The sequence below is a fragment of the Cyberlindnera jadinii genome (assembly GCF_001661405.1).
Source record: "Cyberlindnera jadinii NRRL Y-1542 unplaced genomic scaffold CYBJAscaffold_5, whole genome shotgun sequence".
Lineage (NCBI taxonomy): Eukaryota > Fungi > Ascomycota > Saccharomycetes > Phaffomycetales > Wickerhamomycetaceae > Williopsis > Williopsis jadinii.
In genome coordinates this window covers 353,392-381,336 of record NW_017963656.1, presented here as the reverse complement: position 1 = coordinate 381,336, position 27,945 = coordinate 353,392, and the positions used below count along the sequence as shown (strand labels likewise).

The following is a 27,945-nucleotide window of genomic DNA, read 5'->3' as shown; positions in this document are numbered from 1 at the left end:
GTTGTCGTTCCGCTAGGCGGGAATGCTAGGCGGGAATGCTAGGCGGGCACGCTAGGCGGGCAGGCCCTTTGCTGTGTATTTTTCCCCTTTTGACCAGTTCTCAGAAGCGAAGATTTGACAGAAGAGCATCAACAAGAGAGCGTATCACAATTCACACGAGGCGGCAACGAGAACAAGTGGGACGGTGACTTAGAAGGGGGTGAAATAGTACAGAGTCATAGGGAATAGCCGGGATCGGGTAAAACACAAGGGAAGAGAAGGAACTGTATTGATGATAGGGGAAGAAAGCAATACATCATGTCAACAGATACAGATACCAAGCGTATACCTCTCAACTTGAGGCGGTTGGAGCTGAAGATGCGTCCTTCTATGTTCTTCCGGAAGCATCGCAGAGCGTTCTCCACCGAGGAGTCTACGCAGAAGAAGGTGGTGAAGCTACCGACGTCGACACCGACGTCTCCGCAACGCCAGCTAATGTCTGAAGAGCCGGTGATAGTGGTGACGCCTCCTATGAGAGGGGACAGTCCAGGAGCCAGATCACCACGGAACCTGGCGAGGGCGAGATCTCGTACGGTTGGCTCGATAGAGAGTGACTTGCACAGGAAGCGAAGCAGGTCGCTTGTCCGCACTCTGGGCGGGATGCTCTCAACACGGAAGCTGCTCGAGACCGACTCGTCCACGGAGTCCATCTTTGCAGTGAAATCAGATATCACGATGTCTGAGGATGATACGCCCGAGACCTATGTCGAGAAGATGGTGGAAGCAGACACGCCGACGGCCCTTGTTCAGCTGTCGTCAACGGACACTGACGTGATGAAGGAGTGCCTCAAGTTGTATATGGATACGCTCAATTTTGAAGCACAGTCTCTCGATGTTGCGCTGCGTGAGTTTCTCTTTGAGTTTGAGCTGCCAAAGGAAACACAGCAGCTCGATCGTGTGCTGAATGCCTTCAGCCGTCGTTACTACGCCTGCAACTGTGAGCTCTGGAACAATGAAGACCAGGTGTATTTCTTGACGTTCTCCTTAATGCTTCTACAAACAGATCATTTTAACGCATCTAACAAGCACAAGATGACTAAGGAGGAGTTCATCAAGAACTCAAGGGTCACTGATGGGTCCGTGACGGATAACTCATTCCTGGGGAAGGAACTGCTCGAGTACTTTTACGATAACATCACATATACAAAATTCATCACACAATCATTACTGATGCAACCACAACCACAACCGTTGTACCTCTTACCCAAGATGATATTTAACTCGAACTCCTCGCTGAACTTGGAGGCTCTGAGCACACAGAGAACTAGACAACGATCAGGATCCGTGTCATCAACAGCATCTCAGTTTTTCCAAACGGCCTCAAACTCATCGGATCCGTACGTTTTGATGGCCACAGATCAGCTGGACACTCTGAAATTGCCATTGAAACCTTTAGAGGACTTTAACCCATTTACGAACAATTCCATTCATGCTTTCACAAATGATTATTTGCAACATGTGACAAACACTTTGAGGTCGGGCAACGCAATATATGTGAGGTTTAACAAGGATTGCAATTGGCTTACCGGTAAAACTGAGATGTTTACATCTGAAGAATCAGAGCCTACAGAGATGGTTTGTGTAAGGGTTTTAAAGATCGCAGAGATATGGAAGGAGGAGACTGTGTCAAACAAGTTCTTAACGATGGGAAACTACGGCGTGAAAGTGGTGTCCAAGCGTTATTTTGGTATCCTAACCATGTGTGGGCTGTTGTTATTCGAAAGTTTGGCTTTCATGAATGTTGATGATCGTGAGAGAGTACTGTCTGGAGAAGATAACAAATCAGAACCATTTTTCATAACCGTTGATAACGATAACTCCCTGAGCAGATGCCTCAAACTCCCACTGAATGGCCTCTTTGCATGTCCTTGTCCTAAGGAGGAAGGGCATACTTTTAACGTCTTTAGTAAGAACAAGAGGGAAATGTTCAGCTGTCCGACATTGGAGGCCATGTCAGATTGGGTATTGGCGATCAATTACGTCGCTGCGATTGATATGTGTCAAATATGCTACGAACCTCTAAACCGCGAGGTTGTACCCATCAGAAACATCAAGATCGAAGACAAGTTGAAAAAGCTGAACGCACAGATCCCAAACTCCAGGGCGAAGATTGACGAGATTCTAACGTTACAGAAACACGTTCAACTGGCGACGCCATTTTCACCAAAGACGAGAGAGAACTTGATGGCTTACTTCCAATCTCTGAACATCCGTTTAGAATGGTTATGGTATGAGATTGAACGTAATCAAGTTTACATGAACCTACTATTGTACGAAGGAGAAGCTTGCTCAAAGGTGTTGGAGTGCAGCACTGACGAGTCACTCCTGGAGGACTCATTTCTGAGTGAAGGCATCGACAAGTTGATACTTTATGACTATATATGAACACACACGGCATGTCAAAAACACACATACAGCATATAAACACACACATACACACATAACGATGTCACGATTATCATTACATATACAATCTATACAAGACCTCAGTTCTGTAGTTCCCCCATCTGCCTCTGTTTCTTCTTCTCATAGAAGACATCCATCCTGCTTGACCCAATGTTGACAATCTTGGGACACCCGTCCCGGTCCTTCTCCAGCATGACACACGTGTGACAGTAGAACGCATCACTCACACCGTGGCCTCCACAGATCACACACTTCTCAGCTCCTTGCCCAAAGGCACATTCCTCACAGATCCGTACCTTTGCCGTTGGCCTCACAAACGAATCACACATCGGACATCTCCCATCACACTTCTCGCACAGGCGACCGATGTGGGTCCCTGGTTGCTTTAAGCACATCACAAGATCGAACTGATGGCGCGACATGGCCGTGATATGTCCCCGATACCGTTGTTTAGCGAAGCAGAAGAGCGTTGGCTTGCCTGCTTTAGTGCTGTGCTACTGGCGGCTGCGATGGCGGATGCCATGGCGATGGAATTTTGTGTTGATGTTTTTCCCTCACTGTTTCCCTCTACCAATCCAGCCCATATACAACAAAGACGTAATCAGGGAATTGATACTCACACAGGCAGGGGGTTTCAAGGCCTCATCAGCACAGTTACACAGCTACACACAGATACAAGCAGGCACAGGTTCCATGGAAGAGTGTACCATCTGCCTGGAGCCATTTGGCGAGGGTACCAGAACACGGTTGCAGCCATGTGGGCATCACTACCACACACACTGCATTGATCACTGGCGCAGCCAGTCGAATCACTGTCCCACATGTCGTTCTGAGTTCTCACTGGTGCAAACGGTGGCCCGTGGAGGTGAGGTTGTATCGCAGTGCCGCCCCACAAGGGTGGCTGCTGTTCCTCAAGAGGAGTTCTTTGAGGAGAATGAGATGATGGCTGATGATGCGGTGCCGAGGGACGAGGTTCAGAGACGGATAGAGAGGCTTGTTGGCATATACAACGTTTGCATGTTGTGCGATAGGCATTCTGGCCACGTGCTGAGCTGCTGTGACTGCTCATCGACGTTCCATGCCACATGTCTTGGGCTTCTGAGCAGTAGCGTACACTGGATGTGTCCGATGTGCTCGAGTGAACAACGCCAGGAGACCGAGAGAACGAGTCTATTCAGGAGAAGCAGGATGAGTGAGAGAACAAATAGAGTGTACAATATGCTGACGGACTATGGCAGGGACACCAGCGTGCACGTGATGGAGGAAACCGTCGTGGAGAGGAGCTCAGGCTCCGTTGATGAGCAGAATGCCTGGTCTCAGTTCGAAAGGGTAAGAAGAGGTGAAGCAGGAGCCTCGATGACAAGCGTTGGCTCATCGATGGGTCGCAAGCAAAAGCCACCATCAAGGAGAGGTAGGTCAGCGAAGGTGCAAGAGACACAATGCTCATCTACAGCACAGCAATGCCATGCTCCTCCAGCATCTCACTCTCTAATCGGACGTATAGTTAATGACATGAAACACAGCTCGAGAAGAGAGCTGGTGGTGCCCATCGGTATATCCACCACCACGTCCCAGTCACCTCATTCACCGCAATCACCGCAGTCACCAACATCTTCCATATCGTCGTTCCAGGCCTCTTTCGAAGAGGGACAGTGGAAGATGGACACCACTGAACTTGCACTGGAACAGAAGACTACGTTGCAGGAGATGGTGCGAGATAGACTCAGACCAAAGTTCAAAGATGGGACAGTGGATGTACACCAATACACAGAGATAAATAAGCGTGTGAGTCGTGCTTTATACCAGGCATATCTCAACGGGGAGGTTTCAAACCTGGAACAAATAGCAGATGAAGGCGTTGAACGGGAGCTAATGAATCTATGACATATGTATGATGATATAATGGAGAACATTGTAATGGTGTTGTATCTATTGACTATTTTTCTGTACACTAGATGAAAGATCGAGTGAAAGAGCATCATCTACGACGACCTGGACGCGAAGGTCTGCTGAATTTGAGATGACCTTGGTCTTCCTCCACTTTCTTTTCGTTGCTAAACTCGGAGAGCTCAAGCTCATCCGCATCACCAATCTCAATGGATTTGTCAATGGTGTTTGATTGCTTGAAATGGTTGATGAGACTGTTCTTGTTTGAGGCGTACATCATACGCTCTTTAACCTTGGAGCCCGAAGGACACGAGAAGATGAAATACGTCTTCCCGTTGAGCTTGAGGAGGTTGTATTGAGGATAATCCCTGGAGATGAGGGAAGGCAATTCCTTAGCGTCGTTTAAAGACGCAGAATTGGACAAAAACACCTCTTCCGTGTTCAGGTCAATGTTGAAGGAGTACAAGTGACCTTCTTCAACTGGAACCTCTGCATTCGCGTGCAATTTGAAGTTCAAACTGTTTGTAGGAGCGACGAGCTTCCTCTTTTGAGCGGATTGAATCTTTGCATCGAGCTCCAACTCCTTAACCTCATTCAACGCCTTCTCTTCCTTGCTCAACGCATTGGACGACCCACCCGAAACCGAGTGCTTCCAGTGCTCGTATGAGACCTCGTCCAAGCTGTTCAAAAACAGAGTATGGGCAAACAGCTCAGAGCCCAACTGCCTTATCAACGTGTTCTTGGACGACGCATACAGCATCTTGTCCTTAACGGCAGCGTAATCGGGCACGTAGGAGATGAACGTATAAACGTTGTTATCAGCGTGTCTAACAACAATGTACTTTGGCGTGGAATCGTCCAATTGAGACTGAAGCGCGTCAAATGCCTTCGATAGCGGCGTAGCAGTAATAACGTCTCCAACTTCAATAACCTCCTTGATGATCTCTGCTGTGAGGATCGGAGCCTCATCTTCAACAAACTTCTTGAAGGATCCGAGGAATTCAGATGATGGCGTAATACCGGACTGTGTAGACATAGTAACTGGTGTATATCAGTGGGATTGTACAACCGTTGATTGGCGAATGAAAGCTAGCAATAATGTCCCTAAAGCTCTAAAGTGTTGTTGCCGGGAACACCGTTCCGGGGGTGTTGATGCTATGCTGTCTGTACCGATTGCGTGGCCATACCAATATGAATGTGATGTCCGGGTGTTTATATCCAGATTAATTTTTTCTTTCTGCCGCCCTCTGTGTATAAAACAAAAACATAAACATCAACAAACCAAACCATCTTGAATACGGTGAAGAAAGAGCTCTCTCGCTAGTGTTTCACAGAGCCGAGACATTGTTTCATCGTCTGGACGAGCTGTGTGGCATATACTGAGCCCATTTCCAGATCTACTGAGATAACGAGAGGGAAAAGAGACGGAGAGGAAGAAGACTAAGCATTGCGTCTGGAGCTGATACTGAGTTGATACGATGAGTAAGCTACCACCACCTCCTGGATGGCAACCACCGCCTCCTCCACCAAATGGAGGGTCAAGACTACCACCTCCGCCACCACCACCTTCAGGGCGTTTGCCTCCACCTCCACCTCCACCTTCAGGGCATTTACCACCACCTCCACCACCACCACCACCATCATCTTCTGTTCAATCGCAGTCGCCATCGACATCCCATAGAGACGAGCTTGAATCCAGAAAGCGTAAGTGGCTACAGATACAGAAGAAACGTTACACCGAGATCAGATCAAAAGTCGGTGGCTTTGTTCATTCTCAGAAGGTTGATATGCCTCCAGAACACCTTCGAAAGATCATCAATGACCATGCAGATATGTCGTCGAGAAAGTTCTCCGCTGACAAGAGATCATATCTGGGGTCTTTGAAGTTCATGCCACACGCTGCTTTGAAACTGCTGGAGAACATGCCACAACCTTGGGAAGATGTCAAAGAGGTCAAAGTACTATACCACATTACCGGTGCTATTACTTTTGTCAATGAGATCCCACGAGTTGTGGAACCCGTTTATACAGCACAGTGGTCCACAATGTGGATAGCCATGAGGAGAGAAAAGAGAGATAGAAGACACTTCAAGAGAATGAGATTCCCTCCATTTGACGATGAGGAGCCTCCTTTAAACTGGCTTGAAAATTTACAAGACGCTGAACCTCTTGAACCTATACAGATTGAGCTAGATGAAGTTGACGATGAACATGTGATCGACTGGTTCTATGATGCTAAACCTCTTGTTGATGAAGTTGGATTTGTCAACGGCGACTCTTACAAGAAGTGGAACCTCACATTGCCCATAATGGCCAACCTCTACAAGTTATCCAAACCTCTTATATCTGAGATTACAAACAAGAATTACTATTATCTCTTTGATAAGAAGTCATTCTTCACTGCAAAGGCCTTAAACAATGCATTACCAGCAGGTCCAAAGTTTGAACCCCTATTCAAAGAAGTGGAAGAGGAAGACTTTAATGAGTTTAACTCCATCGACAGAATCATCTTTAGAATCCCAATCAGAACAGAGTACAAGGTTGCGTATCCTCAGCTGTATAATTCTCTTCCAAGATCGGTGGAGATCTCTTGGTACGCAGACCCAATCAATTGCTTCATCAAAAGGGAGGATGATGACTTACCTGCTTTCTACTTTGACCCAGCATTGGCGCCAATATCACCTAGAACGGTCGAAAATACCAAGACAGACTCTGAGCTTGAATTATTTGATATCAACGGTGAAGATGTTGAAGCATTTGCACTTCCTAACATTCATCCATTCCTTGAAGAGGAAGAGATTGAAATGGATGATACTGCAGATGCTATTGAACTTTGGTGGGCTCCTTATCCATTCAATCGTCGTTCAGGTAAAACCATAAGAGCTCAAGATGTTGCACTTGTTAAAAGCTGGTTCTTGCAACGATCTCCAAGAGATGTGCCAGTAAAGACAAGGGTTTCATACCAAAAGTTACTCAAAGGCCATGTTATTAATGAACTACACAAGGTGCCTCCATCAAACCACAAGAAAGTTCAGTTGCTGAAAAGTTTGAAGAATACTAAGTACTTCCAAACAACAACAATTGATTGGGTTGAAGCCGGTCTCCAGGTTTGTCGTCAAGGACATAATATGCTCAATTTGCTGATTCATAGAAAGGGCTTGACCTATTTGCATCTTGATTACAATTTCAACTTGAAACCAACAAAGACTCTGACTACAAAGGAGAGAAAGAAATCTAGATTTGGTAATGCTTTCCATTTGATGAGAGAAATAATGAAAGTTATCAAACTTCTTGTTGATGCACAAGTTCAGTACCGTCTCGGAAATGTCGATGCCTTTCAGTTAGCGGATGGTATATACTACATTTTGAACCATTTGGGTCAATTGACAGGTATCTACCGTTACAAGTATAAAGTCATGCATCAAATCCGTGCCTGTAAGGATCTGAAGCACATTGTTTACAACAAGTTTAATGCCATTATTGGAAAGGGTCCGGGCTGTGGATTTTGGCAACCTGCTTGGAGAGTTTGGATCTTTTTTATTAGAGGTATTATCCCACTACTCGAGAGGTGGTTAGCAAATCTGTTGTCTCGTCAGTTCGAGGGTCGTTCTAATGAGGTGGCCAAAACCGTTACCAAACAGAGAACCGATGCCTATTATGATTTGGAGCTTAGAGCAGCTGTTATGAACGACATATTGGATATGATTCCAGAGGGAATCAAACAGAATAAAACCAAGACCATTCTACAACACCTGACGGAGGCCTGGAGGTGTTGGAAGGCTAATATCCCTTGGAGAGTCCCAGGCCTCCCAGAGCCAATTGTGAAAATCATTGAACGTTACATCAAGGCCAAGGCTGATGGATGGATTTCTGCAGCACACTACAATAGAGAACGTATTAAACGTGGTGCTTCTGTTGAAAAAACCGTCGCAAGAAAGAACTTGGGAAGACTGACAAGACTGTGGATCAAACGTGAACAGGAACGTCAGCAAAATATCGAAAAGGATGGCCCAGCAATAACGCCGGAACAGGCTACAACCATCTTTAAGACGATGGTTAATTGGTTTGAGACTAGAAACTTTTCTCCTATTCCTTTCCCACCTTTGACGTACAAGCATGATACAAAACTCCTTGTTCTAGCACTCGAGAATTTGAAAGAGCAGTATAATTCACAAGGAAGATTGAATGCATCACAACGTGAGGAGCTGGCGTTGATTGAACAGGCATATGATAATCCACATGAGTGCTTAAACCGTGTCAAGAAGTTTCTTTTGACTCAACGTGTTTTCAAAGAGGTGAGTCTTGAGATGATGGACAATTATCATAAGTTAACACCGGTATACGATGTTGATCCTTTAGAGAAGATAACCGATGCCTATCTTGATCAATACTTGTGGTATGAAGCTGATAAGAGGGGCTTATTTCCTAATTGGATCAAGCCAAGTGACTCGGAGATTCCTCCTATGCTGGTGTACAAGTGGTGTCAAGGAATTAACAACGTTGATGAAGTCTGGGAAACATCTCAGGGTGAATGTGATGTGATGCTCGAATTCACCTTGGACAAGATAGCAGAGAAAGTCGATTTCACACTACTGAATCGTCTTCTAAGATTGGTCATGGACTCAAACATGGCAGACTACATTACAGCAAAGAACAACGTCAGCTTGACATACAAGGACATGAGCCATATAAACAAGTATGGCCTTATTAGAGGATTACAATTCTCCTCGTTTGTGTTCCAATACTACGGACTCGTCTTTGATTTGATGCTCTTGGGTCTTGATAGAGCCAATGAGATTGCCGGGCCCCCAGATGCACCAAATGAGTTCCTTCAGTTCAAGTCTTTAGAACAGGAAAAGGCCAACCCAATAAGGCTGTATTCTCGTTATATTGACAAAGTTCATATCTTCTTCCGGTTCGACGAGGAAGATAGTCAAGATCTCATTGAAGCATTCCTATCTGAAAATCCAGATCCAAACTTTGAGAACATCATTGGTTACAACAACCGTCGTTGCTGGCCTAAGGATTCTCGAATGAGGCTGATGCGTCATGATGTGAACCTGGGAAGAGCTACTTTCTGGGAGATGCAAGGGCGTGTTCCGAGGGCATTTGCTAATATACAATGGGATGATGCCCTGGCTTCTGTATACTCCAAAGACAATCCAAACTTGCTATTCTCTATGTGTGGTTTTGAAGTGAGAATCTTGCCAAACTCCAGAAAGGAAGAAGTGACACATTCTGCAGAAGGAGTGTGGGACTTAACTTACAATAATGTGTACAACATTAAGGAAAGACCAACGAAACAACGAACAGCAAAGGCGTTCCTCCAAGTCACTGCAGAGGACGTTGAGAAGTTCCATGACAGAATCAGACAGGTGTTGATGTCATCGGGTTCAGTTGCGTTTGCAAAGGTGGCAGCTAGGTGGAATACTGCTCTTTTAGGCCTGGTTACCTATTACAGGGAGGCTGTTGTTTCCACCGAGTCATTATTGGATGTTCTTGTTAAGTGTGAAACAAAGATTCAGAATCGTATCAAGGCTGGTCTCAATTCCAAGATGCCAACTCGTTTCCCACCAGCGGTGTTTTACACACCAACTGAGTTAGGAGGATTGGGTATGCTGAGTGCTTCCCACATTTTAATCCCAGCTTCCGATCTCTCCTGGTCAAAACAAACGGATACCGGTATCACACACTTCCGTTCAGGTATGACACTTGCTGAAGACAAAATGATACCAACTGTGTTCAGATATATTACGCCGTGGGAGAACGAGTTTCTGGAATCCCAAAGAGTATGGGCTGATTATGCCATCAAACGTCAAGAAGCTATTGAACAAAACCGTCGTCTGGCGTTTGAAGAGCTGGAAGGGTCCTGGGACAAGGGTATTCCAAGAATCAGCACACTTTTCCAGAAGGACCGTCACACTTTAGCTTATGACAAGGGTCACAGGATCCGTAAGGAATTCAAGATGTACTCTTTGAATCGGAACAATCAGTTTTGGTGGGTTAACAACCATCATGATGGTAAGTTGTGGAACATGAATGCTTATCGTACTGATGTGATCCAGGCATTGGGTGGTATCGAAACAATTTTGGAGCATACACTGTTCAAGGGCACTGGTTTTGATTCTTGGGAAGGTTTGTTCTGGGAGAAGGGAAGTGGATTTGAAGACTCCTTGAAGATGAAAAAGCTGACCAATGCACAGAGATCTGGTTTAAGTCAAATACCAAATCGTCGTTTCACTCTTTGGTGGTCACCAACGATTAATCGTGCGAATGTCTATGTTGGTTTCCTTGTGCAACTGGACTTAACGGGTATCTTCCTTCATGGTAAAATCCCAACGTTGAAGATCTCTCTGATTCAAATATTCCGTGCCCATCTATGGCAGAAGATTCATGAACATATCGTGTTTGATCTTTGTCAGGTTCTGGATGGGGAGATGGATGTCTTACAGATTGAAAGTGTACAGAAGGAGTCTATTCATCCAAGAAAGTCTTACAAGATGAACTCATCAGCTGCAGACATTACTTTGAACGGTACGTATAGGTGGAATTCCTGCAAACCATCTCTTTTGCACGATACAAATGATCAAATGGATTACATCCAGACAGACAAGTATTGGATTGATGTTCAGCTCCGTTATGGTGATTATGACTCTCACGATATCTCCCGTTATGTGAGATCCAAATTCCTGGATTATACACACGACGATCTCTACCCTTCTCCAACTGGTATTCTCATTGGTGTTGATTTGGCATACAACATGTATGATGCCTATGGAACCTGGTTCCCGGGATTTAAACAGCTGATGCAGAGTGCCATGAAGACAATCATGAAGGTGAATCCGTCGTTGTACGTTTTACGTGAGCGTATCCGTAAGGGTCTTCAGTTGTACCAAGCACAGCCGCAACAGGCGTTTTTGAATTCGAACAACTATGCTGAGTTATTCAGCAACGATATTCAGTTCTTTGTCGATGATACCAATGTCTATCGTGTTACCGTGCACAGAACTGTCGAGGGAAACATGACCACCAAACCAATAAATGGTGCTATCTTCATCCTTAACCCGAAGACTGGACAGTTGTTCCTGAAGATCATCCATACATCTGTTTGGGCAGGTCAAAAGAGATTGAGTCAACTTGCAAAGTGGAAGACTGCGGAAGAAGTTGCTGCCCTGATGCGTTCTTTACCTAAAGAGGAACATCCCAAACAACTGATCGTCACTAGACGTGCCATGCTGGATCCTCTTGAAGTTCACATGCTGGACTATCCAAACACTTCGATTCGACCATCCGAGTTGCGTCTTCCATTCTCATCTGCACTGAAAATTGATAAGCTACACGATATGGTTTTGAAAGCTACAGAACCACAGATGGTGCTGTTCAACCTGTACGACGATTGGCTAAGGTCTATCTCTTCATATACTGCATTTTCCCGTTTGATTTTGTTGTTGCGTGCTTTGAGTATCAACACAGAGCGTACCAAGTTGATTCTTCATCCGGATAGCTCTGTCATCACTGAAGCTCATCATATATGGCCTTCCTTCACCGATGATCAGTGGGTCACTGTTGAAACACAGCTTCGTGACTTGATTCTTGCTGATTATGGTAAAAAGCACAATATCAACGTTACTGCATTGACTCAGGCTGAGATTAGAGATTTGATCCTGGGTCAAGACATCAAAGCACCATCTACCAAGAGACAGGAGCAAATTGCTGAAATTGAAGGTCAAAACGATGAGGCTCTGACTTCCATGAAGGTTAAGACACGTAACGCACAAGGTGAAGAGATCATTGCTCATGTCTCCTCAAACTACGAACAAAAGACATTCACATCAAAGACTGAATGGCGTAAACTCGCCATCTCTGCTTCTTTGTTACACATGCGGACCAAGAATGTGTATGTAAACTCTGATGATTTTGTTGAGGAGAAGACCACGTATGTGATGCCAAACAATCTGTTGAAGAAGTTTATACAGATTAGCGACACACGCACACAGATTGGTGGTTACGTTTACGGTGTCTCACCAGCTGACAATGATAAGGTTAAAGAGATCAAGAGTATCGTGATACCACCACAGATGGGCACGTTGACTACTATTCAGCTGGGCAAGTTGTGCGAGTCTGAATGGACAGAAGATTTGGAATTACTGGGATGGATCCACACTCAAACACAGGAGATGAACTATATGCCAGCTGCTGATGTGACCACACATGCCAAACTGTTCAGCAACGGTGATACGAGTCTTGTTGATTTCAACGTTGCGTTAACTACAGGCTCTGTCACTTTGAGTGCTTACACTTTGAGTGAAGAAGGTTACGAATGGGGGAAGAAGAATAAAAATATGGATCTTTCTCCACCAGGATTTCAAGTTGATTTTGGTACGAGTTGTCAAATGATCCTGACGAGCAATATACTGGGTAATTTCCTCGTTCCAACCACTGATATCTGGAACTACACCTTCATGGGCATGAGATTTAACAAGGAATTGGACTATGACTTGAAAATCGATGTGCCGTTGGACTTTTACAACGAACTACACCGTCCTAATCATTTCATATCGTTCAACGAGTTGGAAAGTGGTGATTCGTTAGAAGCTGACCAGGAAGATGTATTCGCATAGAGCAATTTATTATAATGAAGATACATATTGGTAGCTTTAATCAACATCAACGTAGTTCCTTGGGAATAAACCAATGATACCATTTGATGTTTCACCTTTCCACCAGTCATTGTTAAAGGTTTGATCCAATATGAGAATTCGTTCACCTTTAACAAATGACAAATCACCATCCTGCTGAGCCGTATAGTTGAATTTCAGCGTACAATAGTTCAACGGTGTTCTAATAGATGCTTGAGTATCTGCACGTGACTCAACATCTGTTGTATCATTCACCAAAAGAGATTTGAAAGTGCCATTCAACTGAAGGGTCTGCCTTTCTAAAACACTTTTAGTGATCATGAGATGATCAATCGTCAGCTTAGTGCTTCCAATAGCCTTGGTATAGTCCTCAATCAAATGTATTGCAAAATCGTTTGGAGTCATTTGACACTCCTTAGTCTTCAATTTGAACCTCTCATGTGCTGTTTCGTTCAATCCTAATAACTCGTAGTAGATGTTGAGCTGGAGGAAATACAATGTCAAATGGAAAGGGCGTATGAAGCCTGAAACCAGTTCGAAGAACTTTGGAAGCTCGAGCTTTAGCAGTGAATTGATTCTTTCGTATTTGATGTTTGAAAGCTCCAAGTTCTTTTGATAACGCACCAAGTTCTGTTCTTGCTTGAGGCTTAACTTCTCTTGTTTCTTGCTATCCAATAGACTTACATGGCCCATATACCTGTTGACGTCCAATATGATGAAGTCTCTCTCTCTGATGCTATGCTTGATCCCTCTACAGATCACCAACAACTTTGAGACAGACTCTCTAGCGTTGTTCAAAATCAAGTCCAAAACCGGCTCAACTCTTTCATGTATCGACCTCAAGCTCTCATCCATCACCACCGTCAATTCAAAGCACTTGTGCAGCCTAGCATCTGCTGACGAAGCTGTTAACGGTGATATTGACAAAGATGGCTCAAATACTGTGCTGAAGCCCTTAGCAATGCCCACAGAATGGAGTAGAAACAACTTCGTAAGCACTGTATACTTGGAGACTTCCGTGTCCAATGTTTTCACCAGCTGCTCCACAACCATGAACTTGCTATGTAGCAGGTCAAACGTCTCATCTGGCGGTAACTGCTCACCACCAGTGCTCAACTTCTGTCTAATGATCTGGGGAGCCCTCACCAAAGACCTCTTGAAGTTAACCCAGTCCGTATCGTTGCGCAATTCGTGAACCATACACTGGAACCTGTCATCGAGGTTAGAGAAGCTCATCGGTGTGGAAAACCAGTGATGATGATGATGATGATGATGACGGCTGTAGAACCCCTACATCAACAGAATCATACCATAGATGCTTTGTGGCATATCTACACAATCAATGGAGCCAACAGTCACACAAAAGCGTCACCAATTGGCCTCACACAGTAACAAACAGTGGCATGTTGGAACACACACACGCGTCATCTGTAGATGTTGTTGTACTTTGGTGCCCACATACATAGGACGCAGTAAGAAGATTACACTCCGGCTAATGACAGCACCGGTTTTGCCCTAAGAAGAGGCCTGACCATTAAATATTCGTCCACATTACAAACCCCGTCCAGCGAATCGTACTCAATTGGCCAACTTCACACGAGACAATTGCTGAAATCAGCACTAATAACTCTTCGCCACCTTCACCAGTTGAGCCTCATCGCACCAGCGAAAACAGCTCTCGCTTCCGTGAGCGTGTCGGTATACGTATGTGCCCCTACCACTATGTATGCTTACATAAGCTTGGCCCCATTGCCATGTCTGATTACGTAAACTCGCAGCTTCGAGTTCGCTGATTTTTTTGTTGCGATGACCCTCTGCGATGTTTGTGCTGGTCGGAGTTGAAATTTTATTATCGTGAAATGGGAATATATAAAGGGATGCCAGACCCCTAATTTCTCTTCCCGTTTTGCCTTCTCTCCATACTTCAACAACTAAAACAAAGATATCGATACTCTACAATGGGCTGCTGTTCTGATCCATCCTCAACTACATGCAAATGCGGAACCTCTTGTTCCTGTGAGAAGTGCACTTGTCCTCCACCAGAGCCTAAGAAGGCTTGCACCTGTGCTTCCAAATGTTCCTGTGGAGCCTCGTGCTCCTGTCCACCAGACAACTGTACCTGCTCCAAGTGAGTGGTGTAGCTGGTGACGCCAGTGGAATTGCTCTCTCTGTCACTGGGGTGGCCCCAGTGAAGTGAAGCTGATGCCATGTTTACATACACAGACATAAATACGCTTGATGAAGACAAATATGATGACTCTTTTAATTTGACCAACGAGGCGACGTCTCTTGTGTAGAACTCGTGGAGAGTGCCTCTCCCCGTAGTGAATTGGCTTACAAAGAGGAATGGTAACGTTTATGTTCTTGGCATAAATGTATAAACACCTTACAGTGCTGTGCACTGTCATAGCGAGGTATCCATGATTTCAACACCAGGCCTAAAGCTTTGACCTTGTGTTATAGAACGCCAAACGGCGAACACCTTTTGCTTCCAAACACCCAACTCACGGTCATCCTGGATGAGATTGGATAGACACCTTCTGCGCAGCTCATAGGAATCAGGTTCAATGATTCTGTTTCCAGGTTCCAATATCCGATTCATTATACTTGGTGCACTTGTCAATAGATATGCCTTTGTATACGAATGGGACGTTAGTCCCAAGGCGAAAATTAAAAAGTTCAAATAGTCACATCTCGAGAGATAGCCTGAATGGAATTGAGGTTCAGCCAGTTTAAACGCGCCTTCAGAGCCCATGAGTGAGATATAAATTGCAGCATTTTGATCAGAAAGTGGCCCCAGAGATTTGATTATATCCTTGCGATACTCATAAATGTATTCAGGGCTCAACATTATAAGTAGATCAGTGTCTTCAATCGATATGTGAACAGACTCATCGTCAACTTGCTTTGTTAATTCCATAGATGTTCTTGAAAGGGCACCAAGCAACCCGTTCAAGGTATAATGAGCTGTACTCTGTTCATGCGAGCAGAATTCCTTTGATAAGCTCACTATGGATTGAGAAATATCATCCACAATCCAGTTCTTCCCCAGTTCTAGTAGGCTTGTGTAAAAATCAATTGTGGAAACGATCCAAAAGTCATCGTCAAGCCATTTGTCAAACTGGTACAAGTCATCTGGAATTTCACCCGGTTTCACGTATTGGAACAGTTTCAAGAGGAGGTCGTTCAATCTCATACGAAGACTCACACTAGCCAGCATGCGACGTAGCGTCCCCAACACCTGTGAACTCAACAGCCTTCTGCGTATCAGTTCACCAGTCACCAACACCGTCATGGATTTTTCGAAATCGTTGACAACGCCAACAGTTGAGCCTTCATTGGCAAACAATTCAACACAGAGTGGAATAAGCTCAGTATTGGCGATGATATCAACTGGCTGGGCCTTGCCCACAACTTTCAACCCCAGGGACTGAACCTGAGGTACAGGCGATTGCAGTGCTGTGGCGATGGCTTCCACGGGGAACAACGATATGATTGTTTCAAAGGGCAAGGCCTTGAGGAGCACATCCAGCAACGATAGTACAGCCTCTAGGTTGTAGTCCTTCCCAACATTCAGCAGCCGAACAGCCAGCTGTGCTATAACAGCCAACGATTCCTGATGATCCCAGAGTGATTTATCCAGTGAAAGCCGATCCGTAGCCGACTCCAAGTACCCATCGTCGAGCTCTTTGTTCTCTAGCGCGCTGCTTAGCTGGTTTTGGATCTCTTTAAGGAAGCGCTCTTGCTCGTTAGCCATTTGTTGTTGTTGTTGTTGTTGTTGTTGTTGTTGTTGTTGTTGTTGTTGTTGTTGTTGTTTATTTCTGTGGCAAAGCACGGGAAAACAAAAACATCAACACTTTTATGGCCCACAGGGCGCCAGCGGGAACGACGCTCAGCGAAGAACCCACGGCGTGTAAGACAATGATCCAGGACGCAATAACACAGAACAAACTCTTCACAGAGACGAGAATCCCATCATTGTACTCAGACTTCAAGAAGCTGGAGCAGATCAACCCGGACGGCTATGAGGCCAACCTTATCGCGTGGAAGTTGCTTATTCAACAGTTGTTCCATGGCGGGCACCTCTCCAATTGCTTTGTATTGGATACCACGGGGTTGCTGGATGAATTGACGTTGGCACACCACGGCAAGCCGATGTGTGTTGACCTGGTGTTGGAAACAATGGTCAAGGCCGGTGATTTGATTCCCTGGTCTGTATGGACGTCATCGCATGATGGGATATACGCTAAACATTGGGTGAAGCCTGTGGTGTCATGGGCCATTAACAGGTTCGTATGGGATACAAGCTATAAGCTGAGTGATAAGAAGGGGCTGAAAGCGGATAAGCTTGTGAATAAATCCATGCTCGAGGGGTACACGAAGGAACTCTTCAAACTGATATCCAACAAGCGTCATGAGCTCTTGTTTGAGAAAGACCAGCTTAGACATTTTTTGAATGAACACCCAGTAGCAGTTGAAGGGGTCAAGAGGCAACTGTCTGACTTGGACTACGAAGTATTGCTGACATTCCTCAAAAGAGACCTTCACAAGGTGCAGATTAGAGATGGCATTGTGAAGTTTGGAGAGGATGAAATCACTCCAGAGGATATTGGTATATGTGAGATCAAAACCACTATAAAGAGATTAGAGGACAAGAATAACGAGCTGCAATCAAAGATTGACAGCACAAGCGTAAAACTGAAGCAATCTTTGGCTAATAAGAGCAACAAACAGCTCTCTTTAAACCTGCTCAGATCTAAAAAGATTGCAGAGCAATCTTTGAGCAAACAGCTAGCATCGTTAACTCAGTTAGAGTCGGTGATGTACAAGATTGACGAATCATCCTCAAACTTACAATTGCTCAACGCCTTGGAGAAAGGTTCTGTTGTTCTGAAGAGCTTAAACACCCAGTTAGGTGGTGTAGAACGTGTTGAGGCAATAATGGATGAGATCGAAGATCAGAAGTACGCAGCTGATAAGATCACTGAGGAGATCACCAGATTGGACGAGCAAGTAAATGATGAAGAGGTAGAGGAGGAACTGGCGAAGATGCTAGCAGAAGAGACATCAAAGGATAAGGAAACAGAAGAGATTGCCAAAAAACTAGAAGGATTGGAAATTGCACCTTCAAAGCAGCCTGAGAAGAATGTGAATGAGAAGATAGAGCAAGAGAATCAACCACTACACAACTAGATGTATCCCTCCCATGCCAAAAAAACTGAACAGATACATTGTTTATTTGCTTTCCAATGTCTTTGAATAACCTACTGCTAATGTCATCCCAAGGACAGTGTCCCATTCACCAACTGTGTGTAAGGATTCATCTTCAAATATTGTGATCCAGCCCAGCTTGTCGCTATTGGGACAATCATCAAGTGGTGTCTTGGAAGTTAGCCCATCTTCAGGCGAATAATAGGTGGAACAGTCCGCCAAGTCGCTCTCTTGATGATATACCGTGGAATTTGTGTTTAACTTCCTATTCATTTTGGATAACACTCTCTTCTTCAACCTCAGTTCATGTGGTCTAAACAATGAGAGCGTAGTGTGAGAGACTCGCTGACAATATACAAACCGTTTATTTTTCAACTTCGTACTGAATTGTCTTTGACGTATAACGGAGCCAACAGTCAAGTTAGTGTCGAGTATTTGATACCTTATAGGCTTAACATCCCCCATTTCAAGTCTCACACGCTTAAACTCATCAACTGGAACCTCCTTGCACATGAAATGCTTTGCTATGAAGTCCTGTGCGGGCTCTACTTCTCCTTCATCGTCAAGCACGAACTTCTTCAGCCCATCAACAACGAAGCTAGCATCCTGTCTCTTCGTTATAGTCATAAATACAGAGTTCTCCAGTTCATCTCGGAACACCATTCTGAAACCCTGAGCCCCATCTTTCGAGCCTTGAGGGAATTGAACTTGCACGTGGATACTTGGAGCGTTACGACACATCAGGTGCCTCTGAGTTGGATTTGTTGTCAAGTAAAGATCAGATGTACCCAGCTCCAATATATGGTACTTCCAAAACTTCTGAGTCTTATGTCTACTGACCTTGTTACTCTTCCGTCTCAGGTCGAGCGGTGATCCCACTGAGTGTCTTATAGAAGATGTTCCTGTATGACTCGAAGAGCTGGACCTATTTGATAGGCTCGCTGAAGAGCGAGCTGCCGTTGTGGCATCGAGACTCATGGGCCGTTGAGGCTTCCTCTCCAATTCGTCCTCAGCCCTTGAGCACAAGGGTTGTAGGTTTGGGTTCGAGCTTCTTAACGAGCTCAGCTCTGAGACCAAATCTTCATAGCTCGCATCACCATAGCTTGCATCATCGTCTCCAGCAATGGTTGATTCTGCATAAGGCGATGGCTGTGCTGGTGATGCCGATGGACCTGATGATACCGGTTTACGCCTTGGAAACTTCAAAGAGTGATTGCGTAGCATGCTATGGACATCAGAACAGGCACAATTGACAGAAGAAGACGTTAAAGAGGTCAAATATCCAGTAATTAATCCATCCTTGTGGTGAAGAGAAGAGGAAGAAGAACTATTAATCATTGAAGAAATCCTGGTATAACGGATATACACTTCCTCGACTTCCCAAAACAGTAGGTCTATGTAAGTCTCGAGACAATAAATGAAGAAACAACCAAAAGTGGGAAAAGGTAAACAAAGAAACTCTTCAAGGACGCCATTCAGAAAAACACACAAATCACGACAAGTACGCCCTATTGCTTTGATTTTGAAACATTCTAAGAGCACATTGCAATGTCCTTCAACTTCAGGCTCTCACAGCTCGATCCGTTGCCACAGATCGAAGGTGTACAGTATGGCAATACCATAGGACAAGGTTCGTTTGCGATGTATGTGTGACCCGTTATCTGATGTTTGCCATGAGATATATATACTAACGTTCTGGTAAAGTGTGAAATCCGCCACTATGAAAGGGCAGGTGTTTGCCATCAAGTTCATACATAGAGAGATAAGCCATAAGCACGGTCTTTCAGATGATGATATCGGCAGAGAGGTCCTATTACACAGGCAGTGCTCTGGACACCCCAATGTGATATCAGTGCTACATTTCGGTACTGATTCGAATTGGCTGTTTGTCGCCATGGAGCTTGCAAGTGGTGGTGATCTGTTCGACAAGATCGAGCCGGATATCGGGGTCGACGAGCAAGTGGCTCACTTCTTCTTCAAACAGATGATCAACGCCGTGGAGTTCTGCCATCAGAAGGGCGTGGCGCATAGAGATATCAAACCAGAAAACATCTTACTGGACGAGCATGGCAATTTGAAGCTCGCAGATTTTGGATTGGCAGCTGTCTTCAAGAGAAAAGATGGGTCAAGGAGATCATGTTCGACCCCATGTGGCTCGCCACCGTATATGGCACCTGAGATTGTCTCAGGGAAATACGATCCTGCCCTCACAGATATATGGTCATGTGGTGTCGTACTGTTTGTGATGCTCACTGGTGAGACTCCATGGGACGAGCCCACTAAGAACGATTATCTGTTTTACGACTTCTTGAAGAATGATGGTAAGGTGAACCATTCTCCCTGGAACAGGTTTAGTCCTCTGATATTATCACTGTTGAGAATGATGCTGAAACTTCAAGTCGATAAGCGAAGCTCCATGGATAAGATACGTGCACATCCATGGGTCAATAGAGACAACAACTTTTCAACACCAGATGGAATGTGTAAAGATACGTATTTGCTCACTTCGAAACTATTTGAGAAGTTGCATATTGGATTGGGTGATGATGAACACAAGCTTGCCAGTTCTAACGATAAATATGGTTCTTTGGAAAGCCAATTTACAGCTTCTCAGCCTGTCGCTGATATTGCAGCAATGCTGGACGACCAAGAGTCCTTCCACTTACCAGCTACACAGCAAGAGTTTACAGAGTATGACCGTGAGGTGATGAAGAACTCCCTAACCACTGAGAGGGAGAGTATCTTCAACGTCATATCAAAGGACCCGGCAATGCTGCAATTTGCCAGCGACAAGACCAAACTGGAGAAGTCTGCTTTGGTTCTACACAATGCTGAGAGACTAACACGTTTCTTCTCAATTCAACCCATAGAGACCTTGATACCCATCCTCCTCTCTTCCTTGAACAGAAGTGGCATCTCCACTGCTGGCTTCCACTACGATAACATCACAGAGCACAACCTGAAATCGCATCCTATCCAGATCAGCGTCGTTACAGTTGACAGAAGGAAGATGTATCTACGTGGAAGCATAAAGGTGTCAAGGACACCAGGCTTGAAGCTGAAGACCGTTGAATTTGTAAAGACAAAAGGTGATCCACTGGAATGGAGACGGTTCTTTAAGCAGATCACGGTGCAGAGCAGAGAAGCTGTCTACATAGATCAATGATTGCTACCTTGAGCAGTTCATCCTTCCTATAAAATGAAGTAGTACATATGTGGATTGATTATGTAATGCTTACTAAGCTGAGGGTCGGTGTTCGGATTAACCACTTGCCGAACGCTCCATGATATCCGCACTCACATAAATACACACACACAACAACTCACGATCTTCAGGGCTTCTTTCACTGAGCAGGACCGTGTTTACAGGCAGTCAGAACCACCGTCCCGTAATTCCAGAGATGTCCATAGACCGAGTGTTTGGTTCATCAGTCGCCTCTGCGGTTAGTGAGTCAGTTGCGCAGAATAGGGTGCTCGTTGTCTACGTCCATGGAGGCGATAACACTTGGATTGATAGCGTGCTCGATGATGAGTTGATGGCTCTTATAGGGGACAGGGGCGTCGCATTACAGCTGTTGAAGGGTTCGCCTGAATGTGATATGTTTGAGCAGGTGTTTGGCGAAGTTGTTCCTCCATGTGTTTACTGCTGTAAGGTGAATCAAGTTGTTGATGTTGTAAAGAGTGACGTGGAGAAAGAGCAATTCAAACAGAGGTTGACATCGGTACTTGAGTCCCAAGGACCTATGAGTTCATCACAACGGGGCTCGGCATCAGCTGCTGCGACACCAACTTCTTCAACGCCGTCTGTGGCGAGCGCATCACCAACGCCTCCCATCAAACCAGCCCCACAAAAGAGGGAGTACAAGTCTTTGAAAGAACAAGCGGCTATGGAGTCTGTACACAGGTATCAGCAGGAGCAACTTCGGAAGAAGAAGAAAGAGCGCGAAGATAGGGATCGTATCAGAAGGTTGTTGAAAGCTGATGAAGAAGAACGGAGGAGTAGGCAACGTGAGGAGAGAGAACGTCATGAAGGCCACGTCGATGAGGAGGTTACGCATGAACTCAGAGATAACATCCACCATGATCACGACGAGTCTGAATGTGCACTCTCCATACGTTTGCTGGATGGACACTCCCTACAACACGTTTTCAAGTCATCCTCTACGCTCAACGATGTTCGAGAGTGGCTAGACAAAAACAGAACTGATGGTGAAGACCCATACTGTTTCCACAGAACCATTCCAAGGGTCACATTTGGTGTGAATGACGAGGAGAAGACGCTCGAATCACTGGAGTTGACTCCTAGATCGGCTCTCTTGCTCAAGCCTTACTCCAACTACGTGACTGCATACGGTGGATCACAAGCAAGCTCATCAGGGATATTTGGCCGTCTGCTTGGTGGGCTGTCATCGTTCTGGGGAGGCAACAATCAGGCTGCTGAACCCCAGATCCGTACCTCGACGTCTGGAGATGGTGACTTCGAGCCTTATCGTGACGAGCCTTCACCGCAGTCCTCGAGGTATGCATCTCCAATGCAATCACCAATGGCACCGGCATCGTTGGACCTGTCACACCCTTCGTCATTGAGTCTCAATATCCATGCTGGAGACAGCTCGACCAGGGCACAGTCGCCGTTTGGTGAAGACGATCAAAGCCAGGCTCAGCATCAACAGCAACAGCAACAGGCACAGCACCTTCCAACTCGACTGGACTCGCCTCTGCCACTGTCGAGAATGAACTCTGGTCTGAGTGCCAATGTGAGAACGTTTTCGAACCAGGCAACACACGATGAGAATGGCACTTATAACGGCAATAATGTTAACCTCGATGATCACAAGAAGAAATGAGCTTATGACCTTCTTTCCAATTATAACGCTGCTCAGGACATAACAGAATGTAATTTGTTTATATGCTTTATGGTTTGTAGAGTCTCCGTATTAGGAAGTCAAGCATACACGAAACGAAAACAAACACAAAAACAAAAACAAAAAGTCTTACGTCATTCCAACAGAGTACAAAAACACGCCAAAAATCACCCAGCACCGCTCCCGCGGTAACCAAAACAACGGGAATGAAGAAGAGGGAAAAAAAACACAGCAGGGGAAAACCTCCATTTTGCCAAAGGTTTTAACGTTCACCAGCAAGAAACCCAATCATAGTGGGCAAACGGCAAGAACAGCACAACCAATCAAAGGGCACAGATCAAGGCCGTTTGCAAGGAAAAGGAGATGAGCGAAGAAGAACGAGGACGTGTCGTGTCGTCTGCCTCCGCTAACAGCCAATTGACGGTACAAGGCCCACAGTCAAAAGCGCCTACGAGTGCTGTTACACAGGGGACCGAAATGGGCGGGCCCGCAAATGTGCGTAGCGGTAGCGTGAAGAGCGTGGACGAGGACAACAACAACAACAACAACGGTGGTATTGGAGGCGGCGGTAACGGCAGATCAACGAGCGGTAGCTCTGTAAGTCAGATTGTTCCAGCTTCGTCAGCAGAGCTTTTAGAGGAGCCGAAGATTGTGAAGGCGCTCAACTCGGATCAGGCGATTGAGGCCCTTCTAACGCGTTTGAAGCGCAGCATCAACACCTGCGATGAGTTCTGCAAGTATGTGCGTAAGAAGGCGATGCTTGAGCAGGACCGGGAGGAGCATCTGAAGAAGATCACCCGATCCACGAGCGAGGTGCTGAAGAACAACGTGCAGTCGTTGAAGAACGACTCGTTTGTCATGAACCTGGATAAGATCATCAAGATTGAAGAGAGGATTGCAGTGAACACCGCTGCCTATAGCAAGGAGCTGTTCACGATGCACGATGAGTTGAGCTCCATGGCTTCCACGTTCACAAGACAGAGAAAATCTGTTAAGGAGAACTTCAAGAGAAAGGAGAAGGAGGTGATTGACTCGATTTCCTCTGCCGACAAGGCCAAATCCAAGTACGACCAACTGTGTCTTGAATTTGAGAGGGTGAAGACTACTGATCCTTCTAAGAAGACGTTCACGCTCAAAGGTTCCAAGACCACAAGTGAACAAGAGGAGATCTTACACAGGAAGATTGAAGCTGCAGACTCTGACTACAGACAGAGAGTTTCAACGTCAACAGGGTTAAGAAATGTATTCTTGAACACTTTCAGACCAAGCATTGCGCAACAGTTGAAAGACTTGATCATTGAGATTGACATTGCAATGTGTGTGCAGATGCAAAAGTATGCCACAAGGTTTGAAGATGTTGTTCTACAAACTGCACTGAGCATAACACCAATGAAGGGCTCAAACAACCAGTCTATGAAGACGATTGCGTCATCGATTGATAATGAACGTGATCTGTATCAATATCTGCTGAAATATGTCAACCCTGCCCAGACTAATAAGCAGTTGATACCTGTTGAGTATAGACAGCATCCTTCTATGGTTGTTGGGGGCGGAGGTCCTAAAATCATCAAAACCTTCAACAGTACAGGTGTTAATAATGTGTTACCAAAGCAAAGGGTAGACTCACCGTTCACGAAAACCACAGCTGCAGCTGCAATTTCATCAGCAGCCATCACACCTTCAATCAAGCCGTCAGATTCGAAGAGTCTAGATCAGAGCTCAATATTGACTGGGCCAAGACCGCAATCGGTGATTAATAACGACAATGTTCCATTACCACCAGGTACACAAGCTGGTTTCAAGACCTTTGGAACCCCAATAGGTGAATTGATTGACTTTGAAGGAGAGATGGTGCCATCTGTGGTTCGTCAATGTATCTACGTTGTGGATAAGCATGGATTGGAACTCGAAGGCATTTATAGAACTAGTGGTAATATTGCCACAGTGAATTCGTTGAAGGAGCTGATCGATAAGGACCCTGCAAATATCAAACTGATATTACCTAATCCAAATTCCATCACTGATAGTGATATCTATGCTGTTGCATCACTCTTGAAGAACTACTTCAGCTCACTACCTGAGGGACTACTCACGAACGCCGCTGCACCACAGTTCTTGGAATACGTAAAGATTGCAGAACCGGACATCAGATTAAAACGTATTCACCAGGTTGTGTACGATCTACCGGATAGCTCCTATTGGACTCTGAGAAGTTTAATCCTACACTTGGCAAAGGTTTCAGCAAAGCAAGATATTAATTTGATGAGCCAGAGAAACCTGGGAATTATTTGGGGTCCAACATTATTCCCTAAGGGCGAGTTAAACGCAAGTGATATGACATTCCAAGGAAGAGTCGTTGAGGAGTTAATCATCCATGCAAACGATATCTTTGAAGCTGATTGAAGTGTGGAATTACACGATATAACAGAGAAACAAAAGACAAAAAGACAACGTAAAGAAACATGAACTATTAATGATTAAACCGGTATACGTCTCTCCATGGAATTTGGAAAAGACTTCAAGGCTTGTATTTGATGTAGTTGTCCAATCCTCTTTCAAGGTAGTCCTTCTGTATGAGATCTCTTATGAGTGTTTCCACATCTTGTCTTTGAATGATATATTTCTCCAATACGGCATTGATCAAATCCTCCAGTGGATACGATTCCTTATGTTTCATTAGCCTCGTAATAAATGCTCTGATGAGTTCATTTCTATCCTCGTTAGAAACCCCAGGGCTTTCGTCATCTTCTTCAACTGCATCACCACCTCTCAAACGCATCTGAACTTGACGAAGTTTGATGACTTTTCGCTTATCACTGAAGTCCTTGTTCATGGAGTAAGCATTGTCATCCTTTGTTAAGATCCTGTGTTTCCCGTTTGTCAAGGAGTACAGTACTCCACTCAACGTCCCAGAATCCATACGTACAAGTGCCTTGATATCTTCAAACGATAACGAATCGTGATCATTGAACAACAAGAGCACCAAGCCTTGGAATTCACTGGTGTGTAGTTGTTTATCACCATGTGGGAAATGTGCTTCAATAACCATTGAGCTCATGGCAGGACACCACTGTAGCTTGTGCTTCTTATCGTCTGACCATTTGTCCAAGTAAAACTGCTGGAAATCCAATATCAACGAATTGAGGTCAGGTGGAAGAGCAGCAGTTCCTTTTATCACAGGCCATGAATAAGAGTTTAGAACCAAGGGGTGGAATTCGCATGACGTCGTTAACAGTTGTGATGAGGTTTGATAACCGAGCTCCAAGTCATGAGACTCTGTCATGTCGTGAACCATTGTTCTCATTGGTTTTATGATGTCCTCATTAACTTCGTTTCCCAACATCTGTAGCATACTATCCTCCAATTCCAGGCTTGGTGTTGTTCTCTGGATTAATCGCTTTGAGAGATCACCTTTCCACATCTTGAGGAAATATTCCTTATCCTGAATGGATTTGAACAGAAGTAGTATGTCTTCAAGGGAAGCCTTTTTCGTTTCAAGGGAAAGCTCTGCTGAACGGAAGAAGTTATCGATTGACTTACTCAACTTGTATAATGTTTTGCCATTCGATATGGCAGATTGAAACGAGTCTCTGGCCTTATAGACCAAGACCTTATTTGGGCTCTTGAAATGAGACACTGTCTCACTGATGTCAGACTTGAGGTCTATGAGTGGCTGCAAAAGTTCAGACATCGCAGAGTCGTCCACAACATTGTTCACTGACCAGCTGACAAAATCGGCGAATCCTTGTAGAAACAGCTGAAGATACTCCCTCTGGTCCAGTGTATTCTTGAGTATTAGCTCATTCCACAGTTTGTGCAGTAGCTTGATCTTATTTGTTTGGAACATCGACTTTGCAATCTCACGGAGGTCATCTTCATATTTATAGAGTATCAGATAATCCCATAGTACCCTGTGCATAGCATCGAGGAACTCATCGTTCATTCGACACGCTTTCCACATGTCTAATTCCTTCAGAGATGCCCTATAGTTGATCTCGAACCTATTCTCTGGTGGTATATTTGATACCACGTAATCGTGTGCTTCGGTAAAGTACGCTCTGGAGCTTTCGAGTAGTCTCTTATCGAGAGTATCCCATTTGGCCAATGTATGGTACCTGGTAAAGAACTCGAGTTCTAATGACATGTCAGAGATCTCGCCTCGACGTACTCGACACAGTATTTGCTCAAAGCTGTTGTAAAGATCATCCCATTTCCCACTAATCGTGAGTGAAGTGTATAACGTGTAGAAGCCATTTTCCTTTATAGTCTTCTTCAAGGGGTGATTGAGCAGATACGTTCTATCCAGATAGAGGAATATCCTCTCCAGTATATCCAAGCGATGGTACAGCCAGTCGTACAGGGTGACAAAGTTCTTCAGTAGCTCGTCTCCTTCTCCTAGTAGCACCTGTGTTACCAGTGAGTTGATACTGCTATCAGTGGCTTCGAAAAGCTGTGTGGCCAAGGGAGACTGCTGCCTATCACGGCAGATGAACTCCACGTACTTGTACAGTTTGTTATAGCCCACGGTGAGTGGCTGTTCATCCTTGGAACACTGTAGTACGCGTCCAACCTGCTCAAACAACGTTGAATAGATCTCCCGAAGATAAGGTGACAGTCCACGCCGATGCTTCACCTTATGCTTGCTAACATTTGACATCATTAAGGTGCTTCAGAAGCCTGACTGTGGGAAGGAAGTACACAACTTCGGTGCTCCAATGATTACAGATAATTTGCACAATAGATTGTGGATCTAGAACGATGGGATTACCGAGTGAAATCACTAGATGGCCCTATTAATACCTCCAACCTCATCAACATGAAACGAGCCCATCACCTTGAAATTCTATGTAGCCTCGTGTACAACTTTAAAGTTTGAGAAGCACGGAAACACCCGGACA

The 27,945-nt window shown here is 45.0% G+C and overlaps 13 protein-coding genes across 13 annotated transcripts; 7 read left to right on the top strand and 6 right to left on the bottom strand.

Annotated features, from left to right (window-relative positions):
- Positions 1–297: 297 nt before the first annotated feature.
- Positions 298–2,424, top strand: SYT1 (Arf family guanine nucleotide exchange factor SYT1; the record flags this gene model as incomplete). Its single annotated transcript, XM_020216381.1, has 1 exon — positions 298–2,424. One exon carries the CDS (start codon positions 298–300, stop codon positions 2,422–2,424), a length of 2,127 nt encoding a protein of 708 aa, XP_020070983.1.
- A 47-nt stretch (positions 2,425–2,471) lies between these two features.
- RDS3 (U2 snRNP complex subunit RDS3) lies at positions 2,472–2,929 on the bottom strand. Its single transcript, XM_020214868.1, has one exon. The coding sequence runs from the start codon at positions 2,865–2,867 to the stop codon at positions 2,526–2,528; it is 342 nt and encodes a 113-aa protein (XP_020070982.1). The 5' UTR covers positions 2,868–2,929; the 3' UTR covers positions 2,472–2,525.
- Positions 2,930–2,955: 26 nt separating this feature from the next.
- ASR1 (ubiquitin-protein ligase ASR1) lies at positions 2,956–4,329 on the top strand (the record flags this gene model as incomplete). The annotated part of the gene is made up of 1 exon (XM_020217122.1): positions 2,956–4,329. The coding sequence occupies exon 1, from the start codon at positions 2,962–2,964 to the stop codon at positions 4,327–4,329; it is 1,368 nt and encodes a 455-aa protein (XP_020070981.1). The 5' UTR covers positions 2,956–2,961.
- A 19-nt stretch (positions 4,330–4,348) lies between these two features.
- TWF1 (twinfilin TWF1) lies at positions 4,349–5,403 on the bottom strand. Its single transcript, XM_020214867.1, has one exon. The coding sequence runs from the start codon at positions 5,366–5,368 to the stop codon at positions 4,424–4,426; it is 945 nt and encodes a 314-aa protein (XP_020070980.1). The 5' UTR covers positions 5,369–5,403; the 3' UTR covers positions 4,349–4,423.
- A 216-nt stretch (positions 5,404–5,619) lies between these two features.
- Positions 5,620–13,342, top strand: PRP8 (U4/U6-U5 snRNP complex subunit PRP8). The gene has a single exon (XM_020217121.1). It carries the CDS (start codon positions 5,811–5,813, stop codon positions 12,951–12,953), a length of 7,143 nt encoding a protein of 2,380 aa, XP_020070979.1. The 5' UTR covers positions 5,620–5,810; the 3' UTR covers positions 12,954–13,342.
- CYBJADRAFT_162131 (BAR and SH3 domains-containing protein) lies at positions 12,990–14,207 on the bottom strand (the record flags this gene model as incomplete). The annotated part of the gene is made up of 1 exon (XM_020213667.1): positions 12,990–14,207. The coding sequence occupies one exon, from the start codon at positions 14,205–14,207 to the stop codon at positions 12,990–12,992; it is 1,218 nt and encodes a 405-aa protein (XP_020070978.1).
- A 1,083-nt stretch (positions 14,208–15,290) lies between these two features.
- On the bottom strand, positions 15,291–16,765 carry HSM3 (Hsm3p). Its single transcript, XM_020217356.1, has one exon. The coding sequence runs from the start codon at positions 16,726–16,728 to the stop codon at positions 15,376–15,378; it is 1,353 nt and encodes a 450-aa protein (XP_020070977.1). The 5' UTR covers positions 16,729–16,765; the 3' UTR covers positions 15,291–15,375.
- A 127-nt stretch (positions 16,766–16,892) lies between these two features.
- Positions 16,893–18,064, top strand: CHM7 (phosphatidic acid-binding protein CHM7; the record flags this gene model as incomplete). The annotated part of the gene is made up of 1 exon (XM_020214866.1): positions 16,893–18,064. A coding segment is annotated over one exon (1,172 nt), but the record flags the coding sequence as incomplete, so codon positions are not given.
- A 142-nt stretch (positions 18,065–18,206) lies between these two features.
- On the bottom strand, positions 18,207–19,406 carry CYBJADRAFT_172702 (uncharacterized protein; the record flags this gene model as incomplete). Its single annotated transcript, XM_020216380.1, has 1 exon — positions 18,207–19,406. One exon carries the CDS (start codon positions 19,404–19,406, stop codon positions 18,207–18,209), a length of 1,200 nt encoding a protein of 399 aa, XP_020070975.1.
- A 324-nt stretch (positions 19,407–19,730) lies between these two features.
- On the top strand, positions 19,731–21,348 carry CHK1 (serine/threonine protein kinase CHK1; the record flags this gene model as incomplete). The annotated part of the gene is made up of 2 exons (XM_020212638.1): positions 19,731–19,825; positions 19,887–21,348. The coding sequence occupies 2 exons, from the start codon at positions 19,731–19,733 to the stop codon at positions 21,346–21,348; spliced, it is 1,557 nt and encodes a 518-aa protein (XP_020070974.1).
- Positions 21,349–22,363: 1,015 nt separating this feature from the next.
- UBX7 (Ubx7p) lies at positions 22,364–22,600 on the top strand (the record flags this gene model as incomplete). Its single annotated transcript, XM_020212212.1, has 1 exon — positions 22,364–22,600. A coding segment is annotated over one exon (237 nt), but the record flags the coding sequence as incomplete, so codon positions are not given.
- A 677-nt stretch (positions 22,601–23,277) lies between these two features.
- On the top strand, positions 23,278–25,877 carry RGD1 (GTPase-activating protein RGD1; the record flags this gene model as incomplete). Its single annotated transcript, XM_020214865.1, has 1 exon — positions 23,278–25,877. A coding segment is annotated over exon 1 (2,036 nt), but the record flags the coding sequence as incomplete, so codon positions are not given.
- Positions 25,566–27,704, bottom strand: CYBJADRAFT_162124 (uncharacterized protein; the record flags this gene model as incomplete). The annotated part of the gene is made up of 1 exon (XM_020213666.1): positions 25,566–27,704. The coding sequence occupies one exon, from the start codon at positions 27,702–27,704 to the stop codon at positions 25,566–25,568; it is 2,139 nt and encodes a 712-aa protein (XP_020070971.1).
- Between the last annotated feature and the right edge of the window lie 241 nt (positions 27,705–27,945).

Bases quoted from the DNA above. Each gene is read 5' to 3' on its own strand.
- RDS3 (XM_020214868.1), bottom strand. From the start codon at position 2,867: ATGTCGCGCCATCAGTTCGATCTTGTGATGTGCTTAAAGCAACCAGGG.
- TWF1 (XM_020214867.1), bottom strand. From the start codon at position 5,368: ATGTCTACACAGTCCGGTATTACGCCATCATCTGAATTCCTCGGATCC.
- PRP8 (XM_020217121.1), top strand. From the start codon at position 5,811: ATGAGTAAGCTACCACCACCTCCTGGATGGCAACCACCGCCTCCTCCA.
- HSM3 (XM_020217356.1), bottom strand. From the start codon at position 16,728: ATGGCTAACGAGCAAGAGCGCTTCCTTAAAGAGATCCAAAACCAGCTA.